Below are 13,078 nucleotides of genomic sequence, written 5' to 3'. Positions count from 1 at the left end.
AGCCATTGGCTGTCCTAGAAGTCGTTAGATGAGAGCGCCGTCTAATTTGCATAACGTTTGCATACGATGTTGTAGAACGCTGTAGTGGTTCCCAAAGTGTCGAACGTGTACCCCCAGGGGTACGTGAATTGAATGAACGTGAATAAAAATGAAAAACAATTAGCGGCAAATCTGAGAACACTCAGAGAAGAGAGAGAAGAGAAAGAAGAAGAAAGAAGAAGAGAAAGACGTGTTGATGTCCACATGAGGATTGTTGAGGATGGGCAAAATGCAGTTTTCCTTTACGCTTAAAAGAATTGAAGTACAAACACACACACCAAAGTAAATAACAGTAAGGCAATGAAATGTAATAGGTTACTTTCACGTTGTGAAATATTGATACACCACTTGAACGTGAACAAGTATTTTTCCAGAAACACAGACAGCATCAAATCATACGACACAAACTTCATACATGATCACCCGGGAGAAGACAAACGTGGCTTCAACTGCAACTTGAAGCTTCCAGAATGGTCCAAAGGAACTTTGAAGGAAGTTCTGGGGTTGATGTGCTGATGACCTTTGGCAGTGGTTGCGCTTTGTGCAGAGGGTGTGACTGCAGCAACGTACGGTATCATCATCATCATCATCGTCATCTTCACCATCAGCAGACGAAGGAGAGCGTGACGAGACGCTGTCAGGAGCAGCTTGGGGCGCCCCCACGCAGCCGCTGCTGAGGCAGCAAGGAAACATCAAGACCAGGGTCTAGCGATGTAAGACCAGGGTCTAGCGTTGGCGATAAGGTCTACAAGGGAATCAGCACGGAAAGGCCAGGAGGACGTACACACATTGAAGATCATAGACTTCACAACTCACAGACGGGAACCTCTATGCTGATGTCATATGGCCAGGAGGACGTACACACATTGAAGATCATAGACTTCACAACTCACAGACGGGAACCTCTGTGAAACGGCCACAGTGCTGTTGGACCATTTGTACTCATATTTGTAGAAAATGTGCACAGTTGCCATGCAGGGGAATTGGGTACAGTCAGGTTGACTTATTGCTGCGTTTGTGCAGATTCTTCCACGATGGTGTCCAGCTCGTCCGTACGGATGGCCTGCGTGATCAAATTGAGCTCCTCACACATGGTCTCGTAGCGGTACGCCACTCGGATGTCAGGAACGTTGGTGCGCCTGATGTCGTTGCTCTCCTGCCCTTCCTTGACGTAGTCCGGCCCCAGCCAGTAGCTCTTCACCTGAGCCGCAAGATTAGCAGCAAAATGAAGTATCCGGCGAACGCCATGGCTAAGGTGTGGTCTGGTGGTGGACCCACGGATACCTTATGGGAGAAGCCACTCATCAGCACGCTGTTCCTGGCCAGCTCACACATGTCACACGAGCTCAGCTTCCACACCTGAGCGGCGATACTGTACTCCTCCATCAAGGGCTCCTGTGAAGGAACAAGCCAATGCTAATCGGGATCCACACCCCGACATAATACCCCGACCAGGGTGTTCTAGAAGATCATATGCAGCACCAGAGAGCGTTAGCAAAGTGTGCAAAGAAGACGCCTGGTGTGTGTTGACCTTGGTGAAGTGGAACTGCAAGGGGTCGTCCGTAGACAGGGAGACCACCAGTCCCCTGGACAGGTACTCGGGCAGAGGGTTCCGATGGTAGCTTAGGAACAGACTGTTGTTGCTGAGAGGAGACATGGCGATGCCGATCTGAGCCAAATAGTACAGGTACTGCAGTACCGGAGCCTGCGGACAGACGAGGCATGATGCAATCGTGGTTAGATGAAGTTTTCCTTATCAAGATGACCGTGCCAAAATAATGATCAACTTCTGTAACGACAAAATGAGAAAGGGGTTCAGCAGTAGTCCGGAAGTCTTTGGGAGCCAATCACAGCGGAGATCTATGTAGCATTCTGTGCGGGTTATTGTGTGTAGCGGCTCTATAGGAGACCACGACTCCAAATGTGGTACCTTTCTGAGCAGCAGTCCGTGGGAGATGTTCTCAGACAGCATGAACCCAGACACCAGGTGATGGATGGGGCCTGCCTCGCCACAGTGAGGACGCAAGACAAGACTGTGGAACCCCCGCTGCCTGGATTCAAGAACAAACACACAGAGCAGTCAGTCCATCCTGGTCCTGCCGGGCCCTCATTTAAACAGTACTTATGTTACTTATACTTATGAGCCCTGACCCGGCAGGAAGTAGCCAGGGAAATATGACACCAGGTTGGGCATCTGAGATCATTCATATTTCATGACATCTCCACTCGTGTTCTTCACCTGGTACTTTTCATCCAGACTCATGATCAAACCAAAAAACTTTAGTACTCCACTCGCTTGATACGTGATATATATATTGTATGAAACCTGGTAGCGATCGCCACTAGCATCAGTTGCTTCTTCTGACCAGCAGACGGTGGTACGAGAAAAGGTCCAGACTCCAGCTAAGATGGCGACTCCATAACGATCCATAACGGCTGATTCAAGATGGCGACTCGTGCCGATCCATAACGGCTGATTCAAGATGGTGACTCCATAACGATCCATAACGGCTGATTCAAGATGGCGACTCAGGCCGATCCATAACGGCTGATTCAAGATGGCGACTCGGGCCGATCCATAACGGCTGATTCAAGATGGCGACTCGGGCCGATCCATAACGGCTGATTCAAGATGGCGACTCGGGCCGATCCATAACGGCTGATTCAAGATGGCGACTCGGGCCGATCCATAACGGCTTCATTGCCAAATCCCACTCCAGTACCTGGAAATAATCTGCTGGCCTGGAATGAGCAGATCTGATCCAGAACATACGTTTGCCAAATATGGCGACGCTGTGATGAAAGACGACAATGGAGCTGCAGCATCGGGCGTCGTACCTGCGCAGGTGATTGAGCACGCTCATGTTGGCGTACATGTAGTAGAGGTAGTAGGAGTAGGGCGGGTTCTCCTCCTCTGTCCAGCCGTCTGGCAGCGGACTGTCCAGGTTGAAGATGTGCTGCTCGGGTTTGGACTCGTCGTCCACACTGTCAAAACCTACAACCTGCAGGGGGGACCAAGACCCAGAGACCCCACATGAAGCCCCCGTACTGTCATCCCAACTTCAGGCCACTTCCTGGTACGCACGTGCTGGAGGAAGAGGTGCAGCTCAGGATGGCAGCCGGGATGGACCGTGACTTCAAACAGAGGCAGGAAGATGTTCTCCAGCATTTCCTGGAAGTTGGACAGCTGCTTCTTGGTCTGGTACACGTCACTTGGAGGAGAAGACACAGACAAAGACCACTTCCTGTATGACAACTGACATTGTTTGCTTTTTTACGTGGTGGGCGGGGTTGGGTGAGGTCAGGCTAGGTTGAAGGATCTGCTGAAGGAATGAGTACCTGCTGAAGGTTTTGGTGGCGTACAGGCGCCATGACCGGCTAAATGATGCTAGGTGCCACTTACAAAAGCCTCGGGACCTGTACCAGCCAGCGCACGTTGTTAGAGTAGACTTGGTGCTCCACGGCCCACTTGGCCAGTTTGTCCCACTCGTTCCTGGAGCGGCCATAGATGGACAACCTGAGCTCCACGTTCTGGTACTTGCTCTCCTCCAGGTCAGCCATCACCTCCTGATGGACAGTAGCACGACACAGTCAGCAGAGGGCGCTACCGAGGACGGTACGCTCTACCAAGGAGCATTATCATGACCACGTGCACCTTAACGATGTGACCAAAGTATTTCCCCTCCACGTGATTGTCGGTTTTGATGAAGATCTCCCTCAGGATGGATTCTCCAATGGGATTGTATTTGGCGTTGAACTTGTCGAAGCGATGGAAAGTGTTGCGATCCTGCAAGAGGAAGGAGACGAGGACTGTCAACAGGATTTGATCCTTCTGCTACTCAGACCTCCAACTTACGGCGTGCATGTCCAAGGTGTCCACACTGAGGTCAAAGGCCGTCAGGTTCATGGTCTCAAACACCTCCATGAGCGTCTGGCCCTTGCCTCTCTCCACATGCACGATCTCCTGAGGGTACTTCTTCATGGCTCTTTTGATGAAGCGCAGGAGGTGCTTTTGGTTCATGCAAGAGGAGGCGTGGATATGAGTGTCCACCTGCAGATGAAGAAGATGAAGCAGATGAAGAAGCTGACTTTGGATTGGAACGCCAGAAGGCTTTGGCGAGGTTGCCCCCCAAGTGGTACCTTGCGGATGTTGTAGAAGTCTCGGTGCGGGACTTTCTTCTGTGCTGCCAGCTCTTTCATCTCGTTCAGTAGGATGTGCATCTGGAACTTGGAGCTGAGGTACTGCAGGCGCCGGTAGCAGAAGGACTTCCTGTGGGAAGAGCAGGTGAGGCCGTATGGAATAATGGGAACGCTCACTTCCTTCAATTCCCAAGCAAGTAGCAAATGGCTGCTCAGGGAACTCAATGTTTGATGGCGGTCACATAATATTTGGGGTGTCACGATGCAGACGTTCAAGATTTCTGTGGAATACACGTTCCTTGTATGACGAGCTGGTCTGGGCTGAGGAATGGTCAGGGTGGCATGCGTGCCCGTGGGCATGCCTGTTGGTCCCTGGGAGGGGAGGGCACATATTCCATATTCCACCCCCACCCACGGTCTTACCTATGGACAATTTGGAGTGGCCAATGGAGCCAAGATGTTTTTGGGATGGGGGAGGAAAGCGGAGGAACCCACACACGGGGAGAACATGCAAGTCCACACAAGCAGAGATCGGAACCATCGGAACCATCGGAACCATCGGAACCATCGGAACCATCTGAACCATCGGAACCATCGGAACCATCGGGCCACGGCGCGGCCACGAGGCATCCTGAGGCATACGAGGCATCCTGCGTATGAAATGAAGCTGCGTGGTACATGCCATGCAGTGGAAGAGAAGATGGAGCGTACACTGGTCCGTTGATGATGAGAGCCATCATGACGTTCATGTCAGCGATGTACTCCTGCAGGTCCGGGTAGGGAAGGTCCAGCTCCGTATTCCTGCACATGTAAACATTGGTAGAAACACTGGTGCCATGTTGGACCAGCTAAATTCCAGGATTCTTCAAAGCTGGAAACGCACATGAGAATCAATAGCTAATAGCTAATAGAATAGCTAATAGAATAGCTAATAGAATAGCTAATAGAATAGCTAATAGAATAGCTAATAGAATAGCTAATAGAATAGCTAATAGAATAGCTAATAGAATAGCTAATAGAATAGCTAATAGAATAGCTAACAGAATAGCTAACAGAATAGCTAACAGAATAGCTAACAGAATAGCTAATAGAATAGCTAATAGAATAGCTAATGGAATAGCTAATAGAATAGCTAATGGAATAGCTAATAGAATAGCTAATAGAATAGCTAACGGAATAGCTAATAGAATAGCTAATGGAATAGCTAATAGAATAGCTAACAGAATAGCTAATAGAATAGCTAATGGAATAGCTAATAGAATAGCTAATAGAATAGCTAATGGAATAGCTAATGGAATAGCTAATAGAATAGCTAATAGAATAGCTAATAGAATAGCTAATGGAATAGCTAATAGAATAGCTAATGGAATAGCTAATAGAATAGCTAATGGAATAGCTAATAGAATAGCTAACAGAATAGCTAATAGAATAGCTAATGGAATAGCTAATAGAATAGCTAACAGAATAGCTAATAGAATAGCTAATAGAATAGCTAATGGAATAGCTAATAGAATAGCTAATGGAATAGCTAATAGAATAGCTAATAGAATAGCTAATGGAATAGCTAATAGAATAGCTAACAGAATAGCTAATAGAATAGCTAATAGAATAGCTAATGGAATAGCTAATAGAATAGCTAATAGAATAGCTAATAGAATAGCTAATAGAATAGCTAATAGAATAGCTAATAGAATAGCTAATAGAATAGCTAATAGAATAGCTAATGGAATAGCTAATAGAATAGCTAATAGAATAGCTAATAGAATAGCTAATAGAATAGCTAATAGAATAGCTAATAGAATAGCTAATAGAATAGCTAATAGAATAGCTAATAGAATAGCTAATAGAATAGCTAATAGAATAGCTAATAGAATAGCTAATAGAATAGCTAATAGCTTAATAGAATGAATAGCTTATAAAAATTCATCGGGATATATGGGAAGTGGTACCTCGGCTAACGTTGGCGCCTTTTTCCGTAAACTTCCCAAATTTTTGCCAAATTTTGCCTTGGCTGGCGTTTGCCTGATTGACCTTGCATGTGATCACGCAATGCATTGTGGGCTGCGGTTTGCATTTTAGGACAACATACGTGACGCAACGAAGCAAAGACAAAGGATGGATGGGATTTACAGTCTTTTCTATGGGAAGAAGTGCTTTGGTTAGAGTCCGTTTTGGTTTGAGTCAGACCTTCTGGAACGGACTAAACGTTGGAAGGTTATTCATCTTGTGTATCTTGGAGGTTTTCAACTTACTATTACTTACTGCAGTACTTTGCAATCGATATGGAATATGTATTTTGCAATAAAAGCTGTTTCCCGATTGGCCAAGTTTGTACATTCCAATATTTCCAACAGAAGGTACAATTCCATTTCCCCTGGGGGCGGAGTCATTTGGAAAATTGTATCTTTAGGATTTCTTGCCAGGAAATCTAACAAGCTAAACGTACTCACTTGTCCATCGTGGCTCTTGACCCGTAAACGTGCACGACGCCGTCCACCATCTTGCAGCCGTAGCCCATGTCGGGGGGCATGCCGGCCGGGTCCCGGGTCTTGTAGGGGTGGCTTTCAGCAACAGGTGGGTGCACCGTGGTGTCTGGGGGAGGACCAAATGCCAAATGAAGGAGAAGGTGATTTGAGATGTTCAGGATGGACCGCCAGCCGTCATGGAGGATGGCGGCGGTTGACATGGATGAGCTGACAGACGGTTCTGACAGACAACATCACACCGTCTTCTAGAGAGGATCTTTGACCTGACGTACCGGCCGTGAAAGCGGTCTCCGCCCCCTCTTGGATGTCCTGCTCGTAGAAGTTCAGGTCGAGGGGTCTCTCGCTGAGCTCCTGCAGGTATCGAGCCGTGGTCCTGCAAAAGCTCTGCAGTGACAGGCCCATGTACTTCTGTCTTATGAAGAGCGCCTTCACCACACACTTGGCCGCGTCCAGCAGGTCCGTGAATGGGACCTGGATGGGATGGAGGAGGAGAGAGCAGCGAACAATAAGTGGAGATGGATGCTGCAGCCGAATGAGTCTTACTCCGCATTTCTCCTCTCCAGAGATGGTGACTCGCTGGTACTCTCTCTCTGGGAGAACCTCTTTCTCCAGGAGATCTGGCGCTTGGCTTTGCTCCTTCATGGATCTGACAGAATATTCATTTAGCAGTCATTTTCCACTTCCTGCTCTGGCAGCTGAAGGTCATTGAGCAACCTCTGGAGAGGCCGCTGTGAAGATGACGGTGGAGGCACTCACTGGAGATCAGCAGCGCTGTCGGCTTTCATCAACTCCTGCTTGGCCCGCAGCAAGATGTCTGGTTCGTACCTACGAAGACACAAGATGGGCTCATCCTGGCCATTTGGCATCCTCGCAAGCATCCCAGAACAGCAGGGGTCCAACACCGGCCTCACAGCGAGGACACGAGTTCGATTCCACCCATGTCTGTGTGGAGTTTGCATGTTCTCCCCATTCATGCATGGCTTTTCTCTGGGTACTCTGCCCCCCCCCCCCCCATTCCAAAAACATGCTAGCTTCATTGGCCACTCCAAATTGTCCATAGGTATGAATGTGAGTGTGAATGGTTGTTTGTCTATATGTGCCCTGGGATTGGCTGGCCACCAGTCCAGGGTGGAGCCCACCTCTCACCCCAAGACAGCTGGGATAGGCTCCAGCACCCCCACAACCCCCGTGAGGATAAGCGGTAGAAAATGAATGAATGAATGTTAAAATGTCCCCTCATTCGTGGAGCCAACCTCCCGGCGTTTGAATGAATTGTGGGTTCTATGGACGTATGGACGTATGGATGTATGGACGTATGGATGTATGGATGTATGGACGTATGGACGTATGGACGTATGGACGTATGGATGTATGGACGTATGGACGTATGGACGTATGGACGTATGGATGTATGGACATATGGACGTATGGATGTATGGACGTATGGACGTATGGACGTATGGACGTATGGATATATGGACGTATGGACGTATGGACGTATGGACGCTGTCAAATATCCTTATTCCTTGGCACTCACTTGACATCCTGGCTAATCTGTCTCTCCAGACGTTGGCGTCTCTCCTCCAGCTTTTCAATGGGGCTGTCCTCTGGGAATTCGTAAGGAGCGCTGCGCATCTCACTCTCTGTCAGGCTGCGTGAGAAGAGCTCCTTCACATGGAAGTACAGTAAAACACAGTAAATATAGATTATAAAATACAGTAAATCCGTACAGACGATGAAGCCATCGATGACAAGGAGGTCCTTCAGCACCAACCTCAGCAATCTCCTTGTACTTCCCGTCCATGGATGTTCGCAGGTCAATGGACTGTTTCAGGGCCACGGGGATCCCAGGTAGGGAATGCTGGGGGGTGAGGAGGTGGCGGAAAGCACCAAAGTCAGCTGAAGAAGAAAACATGTTGATTATTAATAAATGCAAATAAGGTGGCCAGAAATACTGGTACTACTAAAGATTGAATAAGGATAAATTTGTTCTTGATAAAAAAAAAATCTCATTTATTGTTCTCTGGTTCTACTATATCTCACTTATTGCGTGGAGATTTGGGCTCATAACTATAAGGATGATCCATAATGCTGCCTATGGAGAACACACTCATTTTATTATATTATTATTATCTCTAAAATACTACATTTGCTGATATAGTTCATTCCCAAATAGCTAAAATAATGCATAAAGCTAACAATAACAAATAAAACAAACCACTTTCATCCTCGCCTTAACTCCTCACCCCCCCAATCCCTCCAGGTTTTTGTGCCAATGGACCCACAGGACACTCACCATCCTTTGCACGGTGCCAAGCCGTTACACAACGGAGTCGGGGACAGACAACAGGAGACCGTCACACTGAGTGGAAAGGAAAGGGGGGGGGTTGGGGTAGGATATTTGTGCTTGGGCTCAGAAGGAGGCGACATGGCGGAGCAGGCCTACCAGGTCTACCAGCAGCTGGACAAGGCCAAGAGGAAAGGAAGGAGGAGGGGAGGGAAAGGAGGAGATGGAGCATGCCTGGCAAAGCCGCAACGGCCCAGGATGCCATCTTCTGTCCTTTCGCACTCCATGCACGATGGAGGGGGGGGGGGGAGAGTGACAAAAAGCCACAACGAGACACGTTGATCTGCTCCATCTCTGGCTTCCTGCCCTACCCCTGTCACGCATACGAAGACGCCATCCGGCGGATCCATCAACTCCCCCTCGCACGGCGGCGTGTACGGCCCTCCTCCTGGCGGCTGCACTCTGCCTCTGGAGCTGCCCCCCCCCTTCCATTGGACTGGAATGTACCAATGCACAGCCATCCAGGAGGGGGGGTGGGAGACCGCGTCCTTCGTGATAGATTGGCCACAGTGCAAGCCGAACAGCAGCCCCCCCCCCATGTCCTCCTCAATGCTTTGGGCGTACGAGAGCTTCTGAAGCTAATAGTGCTAGCTCAGACACCATGACAATGAAGATGACGTCATCTGGCTGCTGTGCTGCTGGAGAACATCAGGCTGAGAAGGTACCTTGATGGGACATGTGACATTTATTACAGGGACTGCCTTGCTCAGGGAGTCCTGCAAACCAAAGTCAGAAATGGAGATCAACTTCTTCCTCGTTTATCACGGCTGATTGGTTCCAGTGATTTTATGGAAGTGATGATGCCATATTAATAATATATATATATATATAATATATATATATAATATATATATAATATATATATATAATATATATATATATATAAAATGAATGAATGAATGAAGTAGCATTGGTGCTAAGGTGTTTAGCCCGTCAGGGTGGTATTTCCAAGTGGTTTAAGCGGCTAACAAAGCGGAGCGCAGCACTCGCAAACTGTCGAGTGGGCGGTGTCCACATTCACAGCACCAGCAGCGGACGGCCACTCCGTGGGCGAAGCCGGGCGATTAGGAGCTAAATGTGGACACAGCTACGCCTCCACGCTCCACACAGCAACATGATGGCATACACACACCGGGGGTGGGGTGGGGGGGGGGCTGCTCTGGCCTCTGCTGACGTAGGGTTGCAGGGTTCAACTCCTACTTTCATCTTAGCAATATTAGCATTTCTATCAAAACGTTCTACAGGCCAAAGTGTTGTCTTCTACAAAAAAGAAAGGCTGATATGTTCTGTTGTCGTTAACTCGTTCGCGTCATCAAGTGGCATTGTGACGTGTTGACACGCCGGCCGTATTGGGTCCAAAGTAATAGTAATAGTAATAGTAGTAGTAGTAGTAAGTAATAGTAAATACTACATTGACTTTAGTGTCTGATTGACGCAGAGCTGTGCTGGATGTCAGCCAATCAACATGTTTGCATTTCCTCAAACACGACAAGGTACGCCACTATCGCTCTACCTCCACTCCATCACTCCATCACTCCATCACTCCATCACTCCATGACTCCATCACTCCATGACTCCATCACTCCATCACTCCATGACTCCATCACTCCATGACTCCATCACTCCATGACTCCATCACTCCATGACTCCATCACTCCATCACTCCATGACTCCATCACTCCATGACTCCATCACTCCATGACTCCATGACTCCATCACTCCATCACTCCATGACTCCATCACTCCATCACTCCATGACTCCATGACTCCATGACTCCATCACTCCATGACTCCATGACTCCATCACTCCATGACTCCATGACTCCATCACTCCATGACTCCATCACTCCATCACTCCATGACTCCATCACTCCATGACTCCATCACTCCATGACTCCATGACTCCATCACTCCATGACTCCATCACTCCATGACTCCATCACTCCATGACTCCATCACTCCATCACTCCATGACTCCATCACTCCATGACTCCATCACTCCATGACTCCATCACTCCATGACTCCATGACTCCATCACTCCATGACTCCATGACTCCATCACTCCATGACTCCATCACTCCATGACTCCATCACTCCATGACTCCATGACTCCATCACTCCATGACTCCATCACTCCATGACTCCATCACTCCATCACTCCATGACTCCATCACTCCATCACTCCATGACTCCATCACTCCATGACTCCATGACTCCATGACTCCATCACTCCATGACTCCATCACTCCATGACTCCATGACTCCATCACTCCATGACTCCATCACAGTCCCCCAAATATTCCCAGCATCCTCACCTGTACTGGCCGTGTGCTGCAGGCTTCCCCGCTTCCTGAAGGGGGAGAGGGGCATGCTTTTGCCCATCCCTGGGGGCAGGTTGGATGCCATGATGCCAACTTGTGTGCTTCAGCTGTAGGAGGGATGCAAGCGGAGAAGTGAATGAGTCAAAACTGCGGAGCTGGTCGGCGCCAATGGAAGGAGAGAAAAGAGGAAAAGAGAGAGATGATGCACAGATGCTGAGGGCTTGGGGTGATTCACTTCAAGCCAGCTTTGGTGTGTGTGCGTGTGTGTGCGTGTGTGTGCATGTGTGTGTGTGTGCGTGTGTGTGAGTACGTGCTCGAGAGCAGGGATTTCCACAGTGGTTAGTAGCAAGCGTCCCTCCGCAGGAAAACTGATCCCACCCTCTTGGAAGACTCCAGTGTTGGAGCTGCAGCACTGATGGGGGTTGGGGGCGTAGCTACCCCCCCCCCCCCCCCCCCCCACACCCTCTGGTCACGCATGCACAAACACACACACACACACACACACGCCAACAGAATACAAATGATCCACACACTCAGCAGTGCAAAGCTCCTGGCTGTCCTGTTGCCATGACAACCAAAAGTGTGTGTGTGGAAGTTGTGCTCCAGCGACTGACATACAGTACTAGAATAAAATGCCACGTGTAGAGATGATAAAATGTGGATGGGATTCCATGTTAAAATAGAAAAGCTTTTAGGGATTTTCTTTTCCATAGATGAACCTCAGCGCACCACAGGAACATTTTAGGGGGGGCACTAGGAAGTCACGTGGTCACTTCCCGGTCCATTCCTCCAGCTCCACCAGGAGGACACCAAGGCGTCCCAGGCCAGCTGTGAGACACAATCCCTCCAGCGTGTCCTAGGTCTGCCCCAGGCCCTCCTCCCGGCTGGGCATACCCAGAAAACCTCACTATGGAGGCGTCCGGCAGGCATCCGGACTAGATGCCAGAACCACCTCAACTGGCTCCTGGAGATGTGAAGGAGCAGCCACCCTACGGAGGGACTCGCTTCAGCCGTATCTGTGATCTCCTTCTTTCGGTCATGACCCAAAGGTCATGGTGGGAACCACATTGAGCAGTAACGTGGTCCAACGTGGTCTTCCCATCTCCTGAACAGCACTAAATAATCATCCATGTTTTCCACACAGATGGTGAACAAGTCCTTTCTGCTCCGTTCTTCCTTTTATTCACTACATCCTATCCCAGTAGGAGTGGTTGGGAATAACGACCAGCAACAACCTTAAATAGAGGGCACACCGCCCTCTAGTGGTACACACAGGAAGTGAGCGCTGTCATTTCCCAAAGACCCAATTGGATGAGAAATGAAGGTTTAAAACCAAATGAAACATCGTGAAGATGACTAAAAGGACTAAAAGGACTAAAATGACTAAAAGGACTAAAAGGACTACAATGAAGAACATCTAAGACAGGAAGAGGGTAGAGCTCTAGGAGAGGAACTCTGCTGGCCAAATGGTGAATGTTCAGTGGCATTAAACGTATTGATATACTGACATATTGTATTTTGAAGATCCATTAACAGGGAAGGATGTGGAGGTGCTGCACCGTGGAGGAGTGGTTAGCATGCAGGCCACGCAGGCAGGAGATGGGGAGGACCTGAGTTTGAATCTCGGCTTGGGCATCTCTGGGCGGTGGCTTGTCCCGCACGGTAATCTGTCTGTTCCTAATCCCTCTCTAGAAGTCGACCTTGGACACACGGCGTCCTCCGATGGCACACCACTCAGGCCACA

General features: G+C 48.8%; 1 protein-coding gene across 7 annotated transcripts in view; it reads right to left on the bottom strand.

Moving 5' to 3' along the window:
• Positions 1-166: 166 nt before the first annotated feature.
• The window catches only part of LOC131136458 (AMP deaminase 2-like), a 22,134-nt gene continuing 9,222 nt past the window's right edge, over positions 167-13,078 (bottom strand). Inside the window, exons 1-19 of one of the 7 annotated variants that reach the window (XM_058083279.1) lie at positions 9,112-9,306; positions 8,962-9,027; positions 8,440-8,564; positions 8,203-8,333; positions 7,422-7,490; positions 7,209-7,311; positions 6,938-7,136; positions 6,630-6,771; positions 4,891-4,980; positions 4,180-4,309; positions 3,896-4,090; positions 3,695-3,826; positions 3,443-3,606; positions 3,125-3,251; positions 2,878-3,041; positions 1,970-2,090; positions 1,571-1,744; positions 1,324-1,434; positions 169-1,240 (exon numbers count right to left, since the gene is read on the bottom strand). In XM_058083279.1, the coding sequence (XP_057939262.1) occupies positions 1,043-1,240; positions 1,324-1,434; positions 1,571-1,744; positions 1,970-2,090; positions 2,878-3,041; positions 3,125-3,251; positions 3,443-3,606; positions 3,695-3,826; positions 3,896-4,090; positions 4,180-4,309; positions 4,891-4,980; positions 6,630-6,771; positions 6,938-7,136; positions 7,209-7,311; positions 7,422-7,490; positions 8,203-8,333; positions 8,440-8,469 (2,280 nt within the window). In that variant the 5' untranslated portion in view covers positions 8,470-8,564; positions 8,962-9,027; positions 9,112-9,306 and the 3' untranslated portion in view covers positions 169-1,042. The other 6 variants (XM_058083275.1, XM_058083276.1, XM_058083278.1 and 3 more) reach the window with 6 other exon arrangements.

Source organism: Doryrhamphus excisus, chromosome 10 (assembly GCF_030265055.1).
Source record: "Doryrhamphus excisus isolate RoL2022-K1 chromosome 10, RoL_Dexc_1.0, whole genome shotgun sequence".
Taxonomy (NCBI): domain Eukaryota; kingdom Metazoa; phylum Chordata; class Actinopteri; order Syngnathiformes; family Syngnathidae; genus Doryrhamphus; species Doryrhamphus excisus.
This window is presented reverse-complemented; position numbering and strand designations above follow the sequence as displayed.